The following is a 20,360-nucleotide window of genomic DNA, read 5'->3' as shown; positions in this document are numbered from 1 at the left end:
ATCCTGTCTCAATGTTCTTCATCAGGTCCAGAATATCCTGTTACCTGGTTGGCTCCAGAACGTACAGGTGTAAGAAATTGCCCCATAAATTCTATTAACCAATTTTCAAAATAAAATGGATGAATTAGTTGCACAATAGATGTAAAGGGGTATGATACAGTTGGGATTACGGAGACATGGCTTCAAGGTGACCAAGGGTGGAAGCTAACCATTGAGGCTATTCCGAGTTTAGAAAGGACAGACAGAAAGGTAAAGGTGGTGGAGTTGCACTGTTGATTAAAGATGATATTGGTACGATAATGTGGAATCTGTCTGGGTTGAGTTCAGAAACACTAAGGGGCAAAAAGCATTCGTAGGGGTGGTGTGCAGACCACCAAACTGCATTGGTAATGGTGGGAATAGCATTAGACAGGAAGTCAGAGATTCATGTGATAAAGGAACACCTGTGATTATGGGTGACTTTATTCTGCGTATAGATTGTGAGAGTCAAATTAGTCACAGTGCAATAGAGGAGGAATTTCTGGAGTGTGTACAGGATGGTTTTCATATCATAGAATTTACAGTGCAGGAGGCCATTCAGCCCATCGAATCTGTACCAGCCCCTGGAAAGAGCATCCTACCTAAGCCCAGACCTTCCACCCTATCTCCATAACCCCACCTAACCTTTTTGGACACAAAGGCAATTTATCATGGCCAATCCACCTAACCTGTACATCTTTCGACTGTGGGGGGAAACCGGAGCACCCGGAGGAAACCCACGCAGACACGGAGAGAACGTGCAGACTCCGCACAGACAGTGACCCAAGCAGCGAATCGAACCTGGGACCTTGGAGCTATGAAGCAACTGTGCTAACCACTGTGCTACCATGCTGCCCACGTTGCTCCCCACGGTTCTGGACAGTATACTGAGGAGCCAACAAGGGAACAGACCATCTTGGATTGGAACAGACCATCTTGGATTGGGTGGTGTGCAATGAGGAAGGATTAGTTGGCAATCTAGTTGTGAGTGAACCCTTAGGGATGAGTGAGCATCCAAGGAACGAGAGGGTGAACTCCAAAAGTTGTTTATTCCTATTTGGTGCAAGAGTAGAAAGGGAACGGTGAACAAACTATGGCTTACAGGGAAATTAGAGATAGTATTAGATTCAAAGAAGAGGCATTCAAATTAGCAAGAAAAAGCAATCGACCTGAGGATTGCAAACAGTTTAAAATTCAGCAAAGGCAGACCAAGGGATTGATTAAGAAGGGGAAAATACAATTTGAAAGTAAACTAGCGGGGAACATAAAAACTGACTGCAAACATTTCTACAAGTATATAAACAGAAAAAGTTTGATAAAAACTAATGTAGACCCCTCACAGTCAGAAACGGGGAATTCATAACTGGGAACAAAGAAATGGCTGAGGAACTAAATTCTTACTTTGCTTCTGTCTTCACAAAGGAAGACATGAATAATGTACCGGAAGTTCTGGGAAACACAAGTTTCAGTGAGGAGCTGAAGGAAATTAGTATTCGTCGAGGTGGTTTAGGGGCTGGTTTAGCACAGCAGGCTAAGCAGCTGGCTTGTAATGCAGAACAATGCCAGCAGTGCAAGTTCAATTCACGTACCGGCCTCCCCCAACAGGCGCCGGAATGTGGCGACGAGGGGCCTTTCACAGTAACTTCATTGAAGCCTACTTGTGACAATAAGCGATCATTATTATTATTTTACTGGGCTGATTCCTGGGGTGGCGGGACTGTCATATGAGGAGGGACTAAGTCGGTTAGGATTATATTCATTGGAGTTTAGAAGAGTGAGAGGGGATCTCATAGTAACTTTAAAAATTCTAACAGGATTAGACAGGGTAGATTCAGAAAGAATGTTCCCGATGGTGGGCGTGCCCAGAACTAGAGGTCATAGTTTGAGGATACGGGGTAAATCTTTTAGGACTGAGGTGAGGAGAAATTTCTTCACCCAGAGAGTTGTGAATCTGTGGAATTCACTACCACAGAAAGTAGTTGAGGTGAAAACGCTGTGTAATTTAAAGGAGGAATTATATATAGCTTTTGGGGATAAAGTATCAACAGATATGGGGAGAGGCGGGATCAGGATATTGAACTTGATGATCAGCCATGATCATAATGAATGGTGGAGCAGGCTTGAAGGGCCGAATGGCCTCTTCCTGTCTCTATTTACTATGTTTCCAGGCGACCGTTCCAGTCTAATTCTCCTAATCTACATGCATATTAAAGTCACCATGATTACTGCAATATCTTTCTTACATCCACCATTTATTTCTTCCTGTATACTCTGCCTACCCCACGACTACTGTTAGGGAGCCCATAAACGACTCCCACCAGTTATCTCTTACCATTACTATTTCTTCTCTTTCCCAAACAGATTCTACATTTTGCTCTTTCGAGCCAAGGTCACCTCTCACTATTGTACTAATGACACCCTTAATTAACATAGCTAGCCCACCACCTTTTCCAAGTTCCTATCTTTTTACAATGTCAAATACTCTTCAGTATTCAGGTCCAAGCCTTGGTCACCCTGCAACCATGTCACTGTGATGGTTATCAGGTCATATATATTTATTTCTGTGCTAGGTTTGGGGACACAAGGTAGAAGTGGAGGAATCTCCATTTCATTACGGGGACAGGGTGGAGGTGTGGGTTTGAGTAGGGTGCTCTTTCAAGGGCTGGTGTAGACTCGATGGGCCGAATGGCCTCCTTCTGCACTGCAAATTCTATGATCTATGATTATAATATAATAATCGCTTATTGTCACAAGTAAACTTCAATGAAATTACTGTGAAAAGCCCCATGTCGTCACATTCCGGCACCTGTTCGGGGAGGCCAGTACGGGAATTGAACCCGCGCTGCTGGCCTTGTCCTGCATTGCAAACCAGCTATTTAGCCCACATTTCTGGCCTTATCTGCTGGTGCACTCTTGTGTTCTCCGTCCCTTCCTGCCACACTCTGGTTATCTACCGTGCTCTCCGTCCCTTCCTGCCAAACTCTGGTCATCGTTACCCAAACCGTCTGCTCTATTGCCTCATTATTTCCTTTTGATTTATTGCACCTCTTCTCAGTGATCCCTTCCCCCCACTATTTCGTTTAAAGCTCTCTCTATCACCCTAGTTTCTAGCTTGCCAGAACACTGGCCCCAATAGTACAGCTCCCACTTTCTCCAGTACTGGTGCCAGGAATCAAATCCATTTCTCTATGACACTAAACTTTGAGCCATACATCTCTCGAAAACCTATCTGCCCAATGCTAATATGAGCATGGCTCTGATAACAACCCATACAAGACCTGCTTTTAAATTTGGCTCCTAGCCGCTCGTAATCCCCAAGCTGAATCTCTTTCAGTCCTATCTATGTCATTGGTACCCATGTGGACCATGACAATCAGATCCCCCCGCCCGATGTCCTGAACCCTGGCACTGGGCAGGCAGTACAACTGCCTGGACTCACCATCTAGGTTGCAAAGAACAGTGTTTATTGCTTTACCTTTACTGTTCCTGCTACCACAACATTCTTATTAACACCCTACTTGAATGATGTCTTATTAACACCCTACGTGAAAGATGCCACGGATGGTTTGCTCACCCATCTTCAGCTCTCACTTTCATCCAGACTTGTTGGACAATTGCAAGGGTTGAGATTTCTCCACTTCTACCTTGTGTCCCCAAACCTGCTTCACTTGCAATCACACCCTCCTGTCCCTGACCAAATCAGAAGACCCTATTTGAATGGGTGTGACCACCGGCTGGAATGAAATGTCCAGATAACTTTCCCCCTCCCTGTTGCATCATAGTGTCTGCAGCTCATCCTCCAGTTCAATAACTCTGAGCTGAAGCTCCTCAAGCCACAGACACTCACTGCAGACGTGTTTTACTTGGATGATAATAGAAGGATATAATGTTGGAATAGTATAAATTGGAAACCACTGCTCACCAGTGTTCCTCCGGGTGGAGGGAACTGGAGTTGTGTGTGCAGTTCTGGCACCATATTACAGGAAGGACGCAATTGCTCTGGAGAGAGTGCAGAGGAGTTAACAAGAATGTAGCCAAGGCTGGAAGCGTGTAGCTACGAGGAGAGATTGGATATGTTGGGGTTATTCTCTTTGGAACAAAAAGGCAGAGGGGTGACTTGATAAGAGGTTTACAAAATTATATGGGGAAGAGATAGAGTGGACAGGATAAATTGGTTTCCCTTGGCAGAGAATTCTAGAACCAGGAGGCATCATAGAATCCAGACAGGGCAGGAAGCCATTCAGCCCATCAAGTGGAGGGCCGAAGGGCCTGTTCCTGTGCTCTACTTTTCTTTGTTCTTTTTGTTCTTATGTCTGCACTAACCCTCTGAAAGAGCACCCTAGATAGGCTTAATCTCCCCACCCTATCCTCATTACCCCACGTACTCTTTGGGCACTAAGGGGAATTTAGCATGGACAATTCCCTAACCTGCTCATTTTTAGATTGTGGGAGGAACCTGGAGCACCCGGAGGAAACCCACACAGACACTGAGAGAATGTGCAAACTCCACACAGACAGTGACCTGGGGCCGGGAATCAAACCTGGGACCTCGGCACCGTGAGGCACCAATGCCACCATGCTGCCCGTTACCAATTCTAAAGGGCATGAGAGACTCCTTGGATATTAAGGATAATAGTGTCACCATGGAGATCGTGGGAATCTTGAATAAACATTAGTTGTTAGGGAAGGGCTAGGCTACAGAATATTGGGATGAGCAAGGAGTGATAAAACTATCTAAACATTTATACAACCTGTGCTCTTGCGTCTGTAAGCCGAGATAAGTTCTGTCTGACTTTTTGCCTGAAGATTAAGGCAGACCAGCTCCACCAGCCTTTCTACCACCTTCAATAATCGTATCAACCAAATTCAAAACTTGATCCTGGTCTACATTTTTGAGTCTAACAGCAAAATACTCACCAACCAATCACTTGTTTCTTTGTACGGTCATACTTTGTTTGGTCCATAGACTTGACCCAGTCTCTATTTTAACTATTGTCATTCTCTCCCTCTTCAGCCTCACTGCTCTCTCCTCTCTTACAAAACCTAACCTAGGATTGAACTGGAGAACTTCTGGAGAACTTAGCAGAAAGCTGAAGTTTTGCTTGCTCTCGCTATAGATTCAATATTGAAGTAACTTTAAAAAACTGAGACAGGGACTTCCGGGTGCGGCGATGACCAGCTGAGTCGCACGTTTCGGCAGCTCCCGGTGAAACGGACTTTTGGGCTCTTGATAAGAGCCCCAACGGCAATTTTGACGGCTAAAAACACTGTGCGGTAAACCAGAAGGGAATACCCCCTGGATACGGATGAAAAAAGGAGGAGAAAGTGGCCGGATTGCAGTGGATCCTTTAGAACAGCGGCAAGGAAGGCAAGCAAAAACCAAGATGGCGTCGGAAGGTGGCAGTTTAACATGGGGCCCTGAACAACAAGAGTTCTTGAAATGCTGTGTGGAAGAGCTCAAAAAGGAAATGAAGAAAGAGCTGTTGGCCCCGATACTACAGGCGATCGAAGGGCTAAAGGAGGAACAAAAGACCCAGGAGCGGGTCGTGAAGGCAAAGGCAGCCGAGAATGAGGACGACATACAGGGCCTGGTGGTGAAGACGGAGATGCAGGAGGCACATCAGAAACGATGTGTGGAAAGGTTGGAGGCACTGGAGAACAACGCAAGGAGGAACAACCTGAGGATTCTTGGTCTTCCTGAAGGTGCGGAGGGAGCGGACGTCGGGGCATATGTGAGCACGATGCTGCACTCGTTAATGGGAGCGGAGACCCCGGCGGGTCCGTTGGAGGTGGAGGGAGCATACCGAGTGATGGCGCGAGGACTGAGAGCAGGAGAAATTCCCAGAGCCATAGTGGTGAGATTCCTCCGTTTTAAGGTTAGAGAAATGGTCCTTAGATGGGCAAAGAAAACTCGGAGCAGTAAATGGGAGAACGCGGTGATCCGCGTTTATCAAGACTGGAGTGCGGAGGTGGCGAGAAGGAGGGCGAGCTTTAATCGGGCCAAGGCGGTGCTTCATAAAAAGAAGATAAAATTTGGAATGCTGCAACCGGCAAGACTGTGGGTCACATATCGAGGGAGGCACCACTACTTTGAGACGGCGGATGAAGCGTGGACTTTTATCGTGGAAGAAAAACTGGAATGAGCCGGTTATTAAAAAGAACGTTTGAACAAAGTGGTGGGGCGAATGTGGGGGGCGAAGAGGGGGGTTTAAAAGGGGGGGGGAAAGAGGAGTTTTATGTACTAATCCTGCGATGTGGTAACTTTTCTCTCTTCCACAGGTGGTGATGGGGGGAGGAGGGGAGGTGGAGGAGATGGGGCGTTGGCCATTGGGGGCGGGGCCAAGGGAGAAGCGCGGGCTTGGTTCCCGCGCTATGATAATCATGGCGGGAATAGAGAAGCAGGAAGGAGGGGGCGTCGCACGGTGCGAGCCGAGGTCACGGGGGGAAGCCGAGGTCGGCCAGAGTTTGCTGACTTCTGGGAGCAACATGGGGGGAGTAATTACGCTAGCGGGGGATCTAGCGGGGGGGGGGGGGGGGGGGGGGAATTACTGGGTTGCTGCTGCTGTGGAGAGGGGGGAGCTGGTATGGGAGGGGATGGGCGGGGGGGGGGGGGCACCGCCTGGGGGAGATACAGCTGCGTGGGAACCGGGTGAGGAGCTGGAAAAAGGTGATGGCTAATCGACAAGGGGGGGGGGGGGGTAGGAAGCCCCCAACCCGGCTGATCACGTGGAACGTGAGAGGGCTGAACGGGCCGATAAAGAGGGCACGGGTACTCGCACACCTTAAGAAACTTAAGGCAGATGTGGTTATGTTACAGGAAACGCACCTGAAACTGATAGACCAGGTTAGGCTACGCAAAGGATGGGTGGGGCAGGTGTTCCATTCGGGGCTAGATGCGAAAAACAGGGGGGTGGCTATATTAGTGGGGAAGCGGGTAATGTTCGAGGCAAAGACTATAGTGGCGGATAACGGGGGCAGATACGTGATGGTGAGTGGCAAACTACAGGGGGAGACGGTGGTTTTGGTAAACGTATATGCCCCGAACTGGGATGATGCCAATTTTATGAGGCGGATGCTAGGACGCATTCCGGACCTAGAGATGGGAAAGCTGATAATGGGGGGAGATTTTAATACGGTGTTGGAACCAGGGCTGGATAGGTCGAAGTCCAGGACTGGAAGGAGGCCGGCAGCAGCCAAGGTACTTAAAGATTTTATGGAGCAGATGGGAGGTGTAGACCCGTGGAGATTTAGCAGACCTAGGAGTAAGGAGTTCTCGTTTTTCTCCTATGTCCATAAAGTCTACTCGCGAATAGACTTTTTTGTGCTGGGAAGGGCGTTGATCCCGAAGGTGAGGGGAACGGAGTATACGGCTATAGCCATTTCGGATCACGCTCCACACTGGGTAGACTTGGAGATAGGGGAGGAAACAGGAGGGCGCCCACCCTGGAGAATGGACATGGGACTAATGGCAGATGAGGGGGTGTGTCTAAGGGTGAGGGGGTGCATTGAAAAGTATGTGGAACTCAATGATAATGGGGAGGTCCAGGTGGGAGTGGTCTGGGAGGCGTTGAAGGCGGTGGTTAGAGGGGAGCTGATATCAATAAGGGCACATAAAGGGAAGCAGGAGAGTAAGGAACGGGAGCGGTTGCTGCAAGAACTTTTGAGGGTGGACAGACAATATGCGGAAGCACCGGAGGAGGGACTGTACAGGGAAAGGCAAAGGCTACATGTAGAATTTGACTTGCTGACTACGGGCACTGCAGAGGTACAATGGAGGAAGGCACAGGGTGTACAGTACGAATATGGGGAGAAGGCGAGCAGGTTGCTGGCACACCAATTGAGGAAAAGGGGAGCAGCGAGGGAAATAGGGGGAGTGAGGGATGAGGAAGGAGAGATGGAGCGGGGAGCGGAGAGAGTGAATGGAGTGTTCAAGACATTTTATAAAAAATTATATGAAGCTCAACCCCCGGATGGGAGGGAGAGAATGACGGGCTTCTTGGATCGGCTGGAATTTCCCAAGGTGGAAGAGCAGGAAAGGGTGGGACTGGGAGCACAGATCGAGGTAGAAGAAGTGGTGAAAGGAATTAGGAGCATGCAGGCGGGAAAGACCCCGGGACCGGATGGATTCCCAGTCGAATTCTATAGAAAATATGTGGACTTGCTCGCCCCGGTATTGACGAGGACCTTTAATGAGGCAAAGGAAAGGGGACAACTGCCCCCGACTATGTCTGAAGCAACGATATCGCTTCTCTTAAAGAAGGAAAAGGACCCGCTACAATGCGGGTCCTATAGACCTATTTCCCTCCTAAATGTAGATGCCAAGATCCTGGCCAAGGTAATGGCAATGAGAATAGAGGAATGTGTCCCGGGGGTGGTCCACGAGGACCAAACTGGGTTTGTGAAGGGGAGACAGCTGAACACGAATATACGGAGGCTGTTAGGGGTAATGATGATGCCCCCACCAGAGGGGGAAACGGAGATAGTAGTGGCGATGGATGCCGAGAAAGCATTTGATAGAGTGGAGTGGGATTATTTGTGGGAGGTGTTGAGGAGATTTGGTTTTGGAGAGGGGTATGTTAGATGGGTGCAGCTGTTGTATAGGGCCCCGATGGCGAGCGTGGTCACGAATGGACGGGGATCTGCATATTTTCGGCTCCATAGAGGGACAAGGCAGGGATGCCCTCTGTCCCCATTATTGTTTGCACTGGCGATTGAGCCCCTGGCGATAGCGTTGAGGGGTTCCAAGAAGTGGAGGGGAGTACTTAGAGGAGGAGAACAACACCGGGTATCTTTGTATGCGGACGATTTGTTACTATATGTGGCAGACCCGGCGGAGGGGATGCCAGAAATAGTGCGGATACTTGGGGAGTTTTCAGGGTATAAATTGAACATGGGGAAAAGTGAGTTGTTTGTGGTGCATCCAGGGGAGCAGAGTAGAGAAATAGAGGACCTACCGTTGAGGAAGGTAACGAGGGACTTTCGTTACCTGGGGATCCAGATAGCCAAGAATTGGGGCACATTGCATAGGTTAAATTTAACGCGGTTGGTGGAACAAATGGAGGAGGATTTCAAGAGATGGGATATGGTATCCCTGTCACTGGCAGGGAGGGTGCAGGCGGTTAAGATGGTGGTCCTCCCGAGATTCCTCTTTGTGTTTCAGTGCCTCCCGGTGGTGATCACGAAGGCTTTTTTTTTTTTAAAAGGATTGAAAAGAGCATCATGGGTTTTGTGTGGGCCGGGAAGACCCTGAGAGTGAGGAAGGGATTCTTACAGCGTAGCAGGGATAGGGGGGGCTGGCACTACCGAGCCTAAGTGAGTATTATTGGGCCGCTAATATTTCAATGGTGAGTAAGTGGATGGGAGAGGAGGAGGGAGCGGCGTGGAAGAGATTAGAGAGGGCGTCCTGTAGGGGGACTAGCCTACAGGCTATGGTGACAGCCCCATTGCCGTTCTCACCGAGGAACTACACCACAAGCCCGGTGGTGGTGGCTACACTGAAGATTTGGGGACAGTGGAGACAGCATAGGGGAAAGACTGGAGCCTTGGGGGGGTCCCCGATAAGAAACAACCATAGGTTTGCCCCGGGGGGAATGGATGGGGGATATGGAATGTGGCAAAGAGCAGAAATAACGCAACTGAAAGATCTGTTTGTGGATGGGAAGTTCGCGAGTCTGGGAGCGCTGACCGAGAAATATGGGTTGCCCCAAGGGAATGCATTCAGGTATATGCAACTGAGGGCTTTTGCGAGGCAACAGGTGAGGGAATTCCCGCAGCTCCCGATACAAACAAGAGGTGCAGGACAGAGTGATCTCAAAGACATGGGTGGGGGATGGTAAGGTGTCAGATATATATAGGGAAATGAGGGACGAAGGGGAGACTATGGTAGTTGAACTAAAAGGGAAATGGGAAGAAGAGCTGGGGGAGGAGATCGAGGAGGGGCTGTGGGCAGATGCCCTAAGCAGGGTAAACTCGTTGTCCTCGTGTGCCAGGCTAAGCCTGATTCAGTTTAAGGTATTACACAGGGCGCATATGACTGGAGCACGGCTCAGTAAATTTTTTGGGGTGGAGGATAGGTGTGCGAGGTGCTCGAGAAGCCCAGCGAATCATACCCATATGTTTTGGTCATGCCCGGCACTACAGGGGTTTTGGAGGGGGGTGACAAAGGTGCTTTCAAAAGTAGTGGGGGTCCGGGTCGAACCAAGCTGGGGGTTGGCTATATTTGGGGTTGCACAAGAGCCGGGAGTGCAGGAGGCGAGAGAGGCCGATGTTTTGGCCTTTGCGTCCCTAGTAGCCCGGCGCAGGATATTGCTAATGTGGAAAGAAGCCAAGCCCCCGGGGGTGGAGACCTGGATAAACGACATGGCAGGGTTTATAAAGCTAGAGCGGATTAAGTTCGTTCTAAGGGGGTCGGCTCAAGGGTTCACCAGGCGGTGGCAACCGTTCGTCGAATACCTCGCAGAAAGATAGATGGAATGGAAAAAGAAGGCAGCAGCAGCAGCCCAGGATCGGGGGGGGGGGGGGGGGAATTTTCAATAAAATATATTTTTTTAAAAACTGAGACAGCATTATTTTGAAGATGAATAGTTTCCCTAATTGATTATCAACTCCTTTGAAGAAATACCTTCAAAACTGAGCTCTTGAATAACAGCTGCTACAGCTCTGGAAATACACGACCAAATCAAACACTGACTGATACATCCAATCTTTTATTTGTCTCTTTGAGAGATGTCTTCTAGATATTCTGCTCTGATGTAAAATCCCTTATTGATTTCAGAGAATATGCACCCCATCTGTTAGTCCAGTGAACAAATCCAACATTCTCAACAGTGTACCCCAGAGGCAGATAGTCTTCTGACAGGCAGAAAATTAATGTATCTGGGTGCATTCACCAATGTTCAAGTAAAAACTCAATCATCTACTCTCAGCCACATGGTTATCCCATGAGGATTGGCCGGGAAGGGGGGGGGGGCTTGGAGTTGACGCAGCTTGACTGATAGAGGCAGGCAAGATCCTTTACAGTTAGCTACCAGACCACAGCTGGCTCAAACGCAGTGCACAACTGCAACTCTGGTCCAAGTTTCACCGTTTCCCCCTCTTGGGATATTTAGTTCCAAATGTCCGAGGTCACACTCCTCCAGCCCCAAACACTGCTGCATTTAACTGTAGATCAACAACCGTTGGCATCTTACTTCAGCTGTGATAATACTTACGACCAATTGGAGCTGGCCTGTTCTCAGAATCCTTCTCAAACTCTGCATTCTTGGTCTCTGCCCAACTTTTCCAGACACCGAGGCCGTCCTCTGGTTTCAAGGTGTTTGGCAAAAGCACCTCTGGAGGTGGTGGAGGCTGAGATTCCACTTCAGCTACCTGCACAGATTGCGCCTGGAGATGAGAAAGGGACATGTTTTCAGGATGGTTACAATACTGTCAGAAGTTCAGAAAACATTTACTCGCTTTGCACAATACCAATAAAAACAGCACAAAACTGAAAGACTAATCAAATACAGGCTGCCCATTTCAAGCTGCTTACTTTGCTCTGTTAGAATTTGAGGTTTTACATAGAAAATAGGAGTAGGCCATTCGGCCCTCCGAGCCTGTTCCACCATTTAATATGGTCATGGCTGATTCTCCATCTCAACACAATACTCCCACGTTCTCCCCCTGACACCTTTAGTGTCTAGAAATCTATCAATTTCCCGCTTAAATATATTCAGTGATATATTCAGCGTTCGGTGTTGAGAATTTCACAGGTTCACCACCCTCTGAGTGAAGATGTTTCTCCTCAGCTCAGTTCTAAGTGGCCCACCCTGTATTCGGAGACTGTGACCCGTTGCTCTAGACCCCGCAATCAAAGGAAACAACTTCCCTGCACCCATATTTCCAGCTGTGTCAGAATTTTATACCTTTCAATTAGATCCCCATACGTTTCAATCAGAGAAGCTTTTTCTCTCAAGCCTTTATGGAAACAGACCTTCGGCGGGATGCTCTGTCCGCCACACCCCGCCGGCGGGATGCTCCGTTACGCTGGCAGGTCAATGGGGTTTCCCATTGTCGGGCAGCCCCACACCGTCGGGTAAGCCCCGGGCTGCCGGCAAAACAGAGCATCCCGCCGACGGAGAATCCTGTCCCTTATTGATGTAAACGGCCCTTGTGGAGTTGAGAGATCTGGGGTTTAACAGTTAGCTTATTAACACTAAGTGAATGAAATAGTTTCATACTATGCATTACTGTTCAGATTGAAAGGCATTATAATCGTGCCATTAAAATCCACAATTAGAAAGATGAAAAATTATTTGGCAAAATGTCAATATATAGAATCCTTACAATGCATTCGGCCCACGGAATGAGCACTCTATCTGACCCACTCCCGTAACCTCACCTACACAGCTTTGGATTGTGGGAGGAAACTCACGCAGACACTGGAGAATGTGCATGTGCAAATTCCAAACAGTCACCCAAGATCGGAGTTGAACCCTGGTCAATGGCAGTGAGGCAGTAGTCCTAACCACTGTGTTTGTTGCCTATTCATTCATGGGATGTGGAAACAAATAAGAAATGTGTTAATTATATGGAAGATTTGTTTTTGAATACAAGGAATCTTTTTTCCCCAAAAGGATCAAGTTGTTGGCAAGGCTGAGGTCAGAATGTGTGGAAAGCATAGTGCACAGGAAAATCCTGCAAGGGAATGACAAATCAATGGGACATATTTAAAACCTTGTACCTAAATGCCCGCAGTATTGGGAATCAGGTCAATGAGCGGACGGGACAAAGAGACAAATGGGTATGATTTGGTGGGGATTATTGAAACATGGTTGTAGGAGACGGGATGGGACAGGAGGCGGAGTTGCTTTATTGGTTAAAGATGACATTAAGGCTGTATTAAGAAATGACATTGGCACCAAGGACCAAGATGTTGATTCGATCTGGGAGGAAATTAAAAACGTGGGGAAAACTCCTTGGTGGGAATAATTTACAGGCCCCTGAGCAATACTTCCAAAGTGGGGCATAGAAATAATGAGGGCTTGTGAGAAGGGCACAACGGTAATCATGGGTGATTTTTAGGTACATATTTACTGGATTAATCAAATTGACAAAGGTAGCTTCGAGGGAGATTTCATAGAGGGCGTGAGGGATTGTTTCTTAGTTCAAAACATTATGGAGCCAACCAGCGAGCAGGCTATTTTAGATTTAATCTTACGTAATAAAGAAGGGTTTAAATAGTCCTATGATTAAGGATCCCCTTGGAAGGAGTGATCACAGCATGCTAGAATTTCAAATTCAGATTGAGCGAGAGAGGGCAGAGTGCCATATTGGAGTTTTAGCTTGGGCAGAGGTAATTATATAGGCTTGAGGAAAGAGTTGGCCCAAGTAGACTGGGCACAAATCATTGAGGTTAGGACAGTTGAGGAACAATGGCGGATGTCCAGGGAGATATTAAATACCTCTCAATTAAAGTATATTCCTGAGAGGAATTGTAAAAGGGAGAAAAACATTCCATGGCTAAACAAGGAAGTCAAGGAACACATAAAGGCAGAAACTAGGGCATACCATACTGCAAAAGCTAGTGGTAAGTTGGAGGATTGGGAGAGCTTAAGTTCAGCAAAAGGCTACTAAAAATATAATCAAAAGAGCCAAGATAAACTATGACAGGAAACTAGCAGAAAACATAAACACTGATACCAAAAGCTTCTATAAGTATATAAAGAGGATGAAAATATTTAAAGTAAATTTTGGCCTTTTAGAGGACGATACTGGTGAGGTAATAATGGGGAACAGATTGGAGGCACTGAACCAATATTTTGCCTCTGTCTTCAGCTAGAGGATAAAAAGTGCAGTTAGTGCCGAGGAACTTGGTACAATAACCATCACCAGCGAGACGGTATCGAATAAACTGATGGGATTAAAGGCAGATAAGTCTCCGGGACCCGATGGCCTGCATCCTAGGGTATTAAAGGAGGTGACAGCAGAGATAGTGGATGGATTGGTTCTGATATTTCAGAATTCCTTGGATTCTGGAAAGGTTCCGGTGGATTGGAAACACGCTAATGTGACGCCCCATTCAAAAAGGGAGAGGCAGAAAGTAGGAAACTATAGGCTGGTTAGCTTGACCTCTGTGGTGGGGATGTTGCTGGAATCAATCATTAAGGAGGAGTTGACTGAACATTTGGAAAGACAAAGCTCAATCCACCATTGTCAGCATGGTTATATGAAGCGTAAGTCACGCTTGACAAACTTGCTGGAGTTCTATTCAGACGTAACTAGAAAGGTGGATAATGGGGAACGTGCGGATGCGGTATATCTAGACTTCCAGAAGACATTTGACAAGGTGCCGCATAAAAGACTGATCCAGAAGGCGAGATCGCAGGATATTGGGGGTAGAGTACTAGAGTGGATTGAGGATTGGCTGACTGGCAGAAACCAGAGGGTCGGGATAAATGGGTCCTACTCTGGCTGGCGAACTGCAACTAGGGGGTGCCGCGTCAGTCCTCGGACCTCAACGTTCACTATCTTTATAAATGATCTGCAACCCCCACATACCCAAAGATGTGCTGCAGGGTCATGCTAAATTGCCCCTTAATTGGAAAAAATGAATTGGGTACTCTAAATTTTTTTTTCCAAAAATGGTCTGCAAGCAGGAACAGAGTGTAACACAGCAAGATTTGTGGATGATACTAAAATAGGTGGGAAAACAGGCAGTGAAGAGGAGATAAAGATTTTACAGACAGATATAGATAGATAGGCTAGGAAATTGGGCCAAAATTTGTTTAATGTAGATAAGTAAACATAGAAAGGTAAATTATGTAAATGGAAAACAGATTCAAAATGTGTCTGCGCAGAGGGATCTGGGTGTCAGTGTTCATGAATCGCAGAAAGTCAGTTTGCAGGCACAGCGTGTAATTAAAAAGGCCAATGGAATGTTAGCGTTTATTGCAAAAGGACTGGAGTATAAAAGTAGAGAAGTGTTGTTGCAATTTTATAGGGTGTTGGTGAGATCACATCTGGAGTATTGTGTCCAGTTTTGGTCTCCTTATTTGAGGAAGGATGTGGTGGCATTGGAGGCAGTTCAGAGGAGGGTCACCAAATTGATCCTGGGGATGAAAGGGTTGACGGATGAGGAGAGATTAAACAGTTTGAGTTTACACTCGCTGGAGTTTAGAAGGACGAGGGGATCTGATTGAGGTGTATAAAATACTAAAAGGGATTGATAAAGTAAATATAGACCAAATGTTCCCCCTTTTGGGGCATAGATAAGGTAGATAGTCAACATCTTTTCCCAAAGGTAGGAGAGTCTAAAAACAGAGGGCATAGGTTTAAAGTGAGAGGAGAAAGATACAAAAGGTTCAGAGAGGCAATTATTTCACACAGAGGGTGGTGAGTGTCTGGAACGAGCTTCCAGAGGCAGTAGTAGAGGCAGGTACAATTTTGTCTTTTAAAAAGCATTTAGACAGCTATAGAACATAGAACAATACAGCGCAGTACAGGCCCTTCGGCCCACGATGGTGCACCGAAACAAAAGCCATCTAACCTACACTATGCCATTATCATCCATATGTTTATCCAATAAACTTTTAAATGCCCTCAATGTTGGCGAGTTCACCACTGTAGCAGGTAGGGCATTCCACGGCCTCACTACTCTTTGCGTAAAGAACCTACCTCTGACCTCTGTCCTATATCTATTACCCCTCAGTTTAAAGTTATGTCCCCTCGTGCCAGCCATATCCATCCGAGGGAGAAGGCTCTCACTGTCCACCCTATCCAACCCCCTGATCATTTTGTATGCCTCTATTAAGTCTCCTCTTAACCTTCTTCTCTCCAACGAAAACAACCTCAAGTCCATCAGCCTTTCCTCATAAGATTTTCCCTCCATACCAGGCAACATCCTGGTAAATCTCCTCTGCACCCGCTCCAAAGCCTCCACGTCCTTCCTATAATGCGGTGACCAGAACTGTACGCAATACTCCAAATGCGGCCGTACCAGAGTTCTGTACAGCTGCAACATGACCTCCCGACTCCGGAACTCAATCCCTCTACCAATAAAGGCCAACACTCCATAGGCCTTCTTCACAACCCTATCAACCTGGGTGGCAACTTTCAGGGATCTATGTACATGGACACCTAGATCCCTCTGCTCATCCACACTTTCAAGAACTTTACCATTAGCCAAATATTCCGCATTCCTGTTATTCCTTCCAAAGTGAATCACCTCACACTTCTCTACATTAAACTCCATTTGCCACCTCTCAGCCCAGCTCTGCAGCTTATCTATATCCCTCTGTAACCTGCTACATCCTTCCACACTATCGACAACACCACCGACTTTAGTATCGTCTGCAAATTTACTCACCCACCCTTCTGCGCCTTCCTCTAGGTCATTGATAAAAATGACAAACAGCAACGGCCCCAGAACAGATCCTTGTGGTACACAGTCTGAACATTTCCCATCAACCACCACCCTCTGTCTTCTTTCAGCTAGCCAATTTCTGATCCACATCTCTAAATCACCCTCAATCCCCAGCCTCCGTATTTTTTGCAATAGCCTACCGTGGGGAACCTTATCAAACGCTTTGCTGAAATCCATATACACCACATCAACTGCTCTACCCTCGTCTACCTGTTCAGTCACCTTCTCAAAGAACTCAATAAGGTTTGTGAGGCATGACCTACCCTTCACAAAGCCATGCTGACTATCCCTGATCATATTATTCCTATCTAGATGATTATAAATCTTGTCTCTTATAATCCCCTCCAAGACTTTACCCACTACAGACGTGAGGCTCACCGGTCTATAGTTGCCGGGGTTGTCTCGGCTCCCCTTTTTGAACAAAGGGACCACATTTGCTGTCCTCCAGTCCTCTGGCACTATTCCTGTAGCCAATGATGACATAAAAATCAAAGCCAAAGGTCCAGCAATCTCTTTCCTGGCCTCCCAGAGAATCCTAGGATAAATCCCATCAGGTCCCGGGGACTTATCTATTTTCAGCCTGTCCAGAATTGCCAACACCTCTTCCCTATATATGGGTTATATGGGAAAGATGGGTATAGAGGGATATGGGCCAAATGTGGACAATTGGGACAAGCTGGGCGGCATGGACAAGTTGGGCCGAACGGCCTGTTTCCATGCTGTAAACCTCTCTCTATAGGTTGAGAGACGGTAGATTTAGAACTGACGTGAAGAGGAACTACTTCTCGCAGAGGGTGGTGCATTTGCGGAACGTGCTGCCCCACAGCGCGGAGTCTGAATTGTTAAATGTTTTCAAGAAGGAGATAGATGGGGCAGCACGGTGGCACAGTGGGTTAGCCCTGTTGCCTCACGGCGCCGAGGTCCCAGGTTCGAACCCGGCTCTGGGTCACTGTCGGTATAGAGTTTGCACATTCTCCCCGTGTTTGTGCGGGTTTCACCCCCCCCCCCCCCCCCCCCCCCAACACAAAGATGTGCAAGGTCGGTGGATTGAACATGGTAAATTGCCCCTCAATTGGAAAAAAATTAATTGGGTACGCTAAATTTTTAAAAAAAGGAAATAGATATATTTCTGATATAACGGGTTAACGTGGCATGGGGAACAGGTAGGGGGATGGATTTGAGATCAGCCATGATCTGATTGAATGGCGGAGCGGGCTCAAAGGGCTGATTATCGACTTTGGCTCCTAATGCCTATAGTCAGTACTGTTTTCTCTCTCGCTCTCAAACCACTCAATTTCCCTTGTGTTTAGGAATCTAAGTTTCTGATCTACAGGATTTGATGAGTATATTTTCCTCGATGCCCTGGTTTCAAACTTTTGGTTCTACTCTATTACTTTTCAAAAATAGGAAAGCCACAAAAAACAAATCTCATATTTTTGTTATTCACAGGAATACTTGATTCAATAATCTCGGGGAGTGATTGAGTGAGTGAGAGACTGGAAAGTTTCATGATGCACCCAACTCAACAAATCATTAGCTCAAATTCATAGCATCTCACGATTGCCTTCAGCCTGTACAAATTAAAACAAAGTATAGAAGCGCAGGAATTAAACGCTTCAGTTTTGTCTTCATAGAACATGGAACATAGAACAATACAGCGCAGTACAGGCCCTTCGGCCCACGATGTTGCACCGAAACAAAAGCCATCCAACCTACACTTCATCAACAAACAAAATTCATCAAATTGATTATGAAATCTACACAATCCACATACTGGTAACGGATTCTTACATAAAAATGGAGAGGAATTTGTTAGGAACTATTTTAATAGCCACATGCTATTGAGGTAGAATGGGCAAGAATGAGAGGCCATCTTATTGAGGCATACAAGATTCTCAGGGGGCTTGACAGGGTCGATGCGGAGAGGATGTTTCCTCTTGTGGGAGAGTCCAGGACCAGAGGGCAGAATCTCAGAGTGAGGAGTCGCTCATTTAGAACAGAGATGAGGAGGACTTTCTTCTCTCAGAGGGTAGTGACTCAGTGGAAGTCTTTACTGCATAGAGCTGTGGAGGCTGGGCCGTTAACTATGTTCAAGGTGTGGTTAGCACTGCTGCCTCACGGCGCTGAGGTCCCAGGTTTGATCCCGGCTCTGGGTCACTGTCCGTGTGGAGTTTGCACATTCTCCCCGTGTCTGCGTGGGTTTCACCCCCACAACCCAAAGATGTGCAGGCTAGGTGGGTTGGCCACAATAAACTGCCCCTTAATTGGAAAAACAAATGATTGGGTACTTCAAATTTATATTTTGAAAAAGTATCTAGACAGATTTTTTAATCAGTAAGGGAATCAAGGGTGATGGAGATGAGGCAGGAAAGTGGAGTTGAGAATTATCACATCAGATCCACCAGGATCTCACGGAATAGCAGAGCAGACTTGATGGGCCGAATGGCCTACTTCTGCTCCTATGTCTCATACGTACAGAGGCACGGTGTTATATTTATTTCTCTCCATTTTTAAGTTTTGAATTCTTAACAAAACTCCGCTTGAAGGTCATTGTTTAGATTTGAATTCAAGGGGTGGCATGGTGGCGCAGTGGTTAGCACTGCTGTCTCACGGCGCCGAGGTCCCGGCCCCGGGTCACTGTCCGTGTGGAGATTGCACATTTTCCCCATGTCTGCGCCAGTCTTGCCCCCACAACCCAACAAGGTGTCTGCGGGGTAGGCGAATTGGCCACGCTCAATTGCCCCTTAGTTGGAAAAAGAAAAGAATTGGGTACTCTTGATTTATTTTTAAAAATAGATTTGAATTCAATCAATTCTGGAATCTCAAGCTCTACAACTACCATAAAAATGTATTATACAAACTCAACTCTTTAGATGTGGCAGAAACCAGACAAAAGCATTTCCACTGCAGCTCTATATTGGGAGAATGAATATCTGACAGCTCATTGGTTTCAGGATGGTTTGAAATTCGCCGCCTAAACAGTCTCAGAGTTTGAATATATTTTAGGGTTGTGTTTACGTGGTTACCATTCAGACTGTGACAATCAGAGGGTTTTGAGTCATTAATGAATGTACATTCAGTATAACCAATGATCACCTACACTCCATCGGAGAGGAATAAGAAATCAAGTTCCTTATCCATGAGTGTTTAGAAAAAGCAATTTGAGTTTTTAAAACTATACAACGTCATTTCCTACTCCTGTAAAATGTTTTCTAGATATTCATAACAAGTTATAGAACAATTACACTTGTGGATAGCACCTATTGCTATATCGGAGGAATTGGGGAAAAAGAGAGAGGAAGTGATTAGTTGGACACTAAGCTTGTGGTTAAAGTTTTGGATTGTTGAATGTGGGGGGTGGGGGTAAAGAGTAAAAGCAGCCGATTTGCAGGGAGAGGACAGAAGCGACAGAATGTTATACAGAGGAGCTCAGGAGATACAATATAGAGGGCTACAGGAGCAGCCCTAACTGCAGGAGCTTCAGCAAGAGGGAGAAATTATTTTGGAGGTTTATTGAAATAAGATAAAGACAAGGGGCGTCATTCTCCGACCCCCCCCGCCGGGTTGGAGAATCGCCGGGGGCTGCCGTGAATCCTGCCCCCGCCGGTTGCCGAAGTCTCCGGTACCGGATATTCGGCGGGGGCGGGAATCGGGCTGCGCCGGTTGGCGGGCCCCCCCGCTGGATTCTCCGGCCCGGATGGGCCGAAGTCCCGCCGATAAATTGCTTGTCCCGCCGGCGTGGATTAAACCACCTTTTGAACGGCGGGACAAGGCGGCGTGGGCGGGCTCCGGGGTCCTGGGGGGGGGGGGGTGGGGGCGCGCAGGGCGATTTGGCCCAGGGGGGTGCCCCCACGGTGGCCTGGCCTGCGATCGGGGCCCACCGATCCGCGGGCGGGCCTGTGCCGTGGGGGCACTCTTTCCCTTCCGCCTCCGCCACGGT

General features: G+C 47.3%; 1 protein-coding gene across 3 annotated transcripts in view; it reads right to left on the bottom strand.

Annotated features, from left to right (window-relative positions):
• Nucleotides 1–20,360, bottom strand: part of LOC140388652 (transcriptional regulator QRICH1-like) — a 90,331-nt gene that overhangs the window by 27,450 nt on the left and 42,521 nt on the right. For all 3 annotated transcript variants that reach the window (XM_072473126.1, XM_072473124.1, XM_072473125.1), the window contains one exon: nt 11,229–11,400. In XM_072473126.1, the coding sequence (XP_072329227.1) occupies nt 11,229–11,400 (172 nt within the window). The remainder of the gene's footprint in view (nt 1–11,228; nt 11,401–20,360) is intronic.

Source organism: Scyliorhinus torazame, chromosome 13 (genome assembly GCF_047496885.1).
Source record: "Scyliorhinus torazame isolate Kashiwa2021f chromosome 13, sScyTor2.1, whole genome shotgun sequence".
Taxonomy (NCBI): Eukaryota; Metazoa; Chordata; class Chondrichthyes; order Carcharhiniformes; family Scyliorhinidae; genus Scyliorhinus; species Scyliorhinus torazame.
This window is presented reverse-complemented; position numbering and strand designations above follow the sequence as displayed.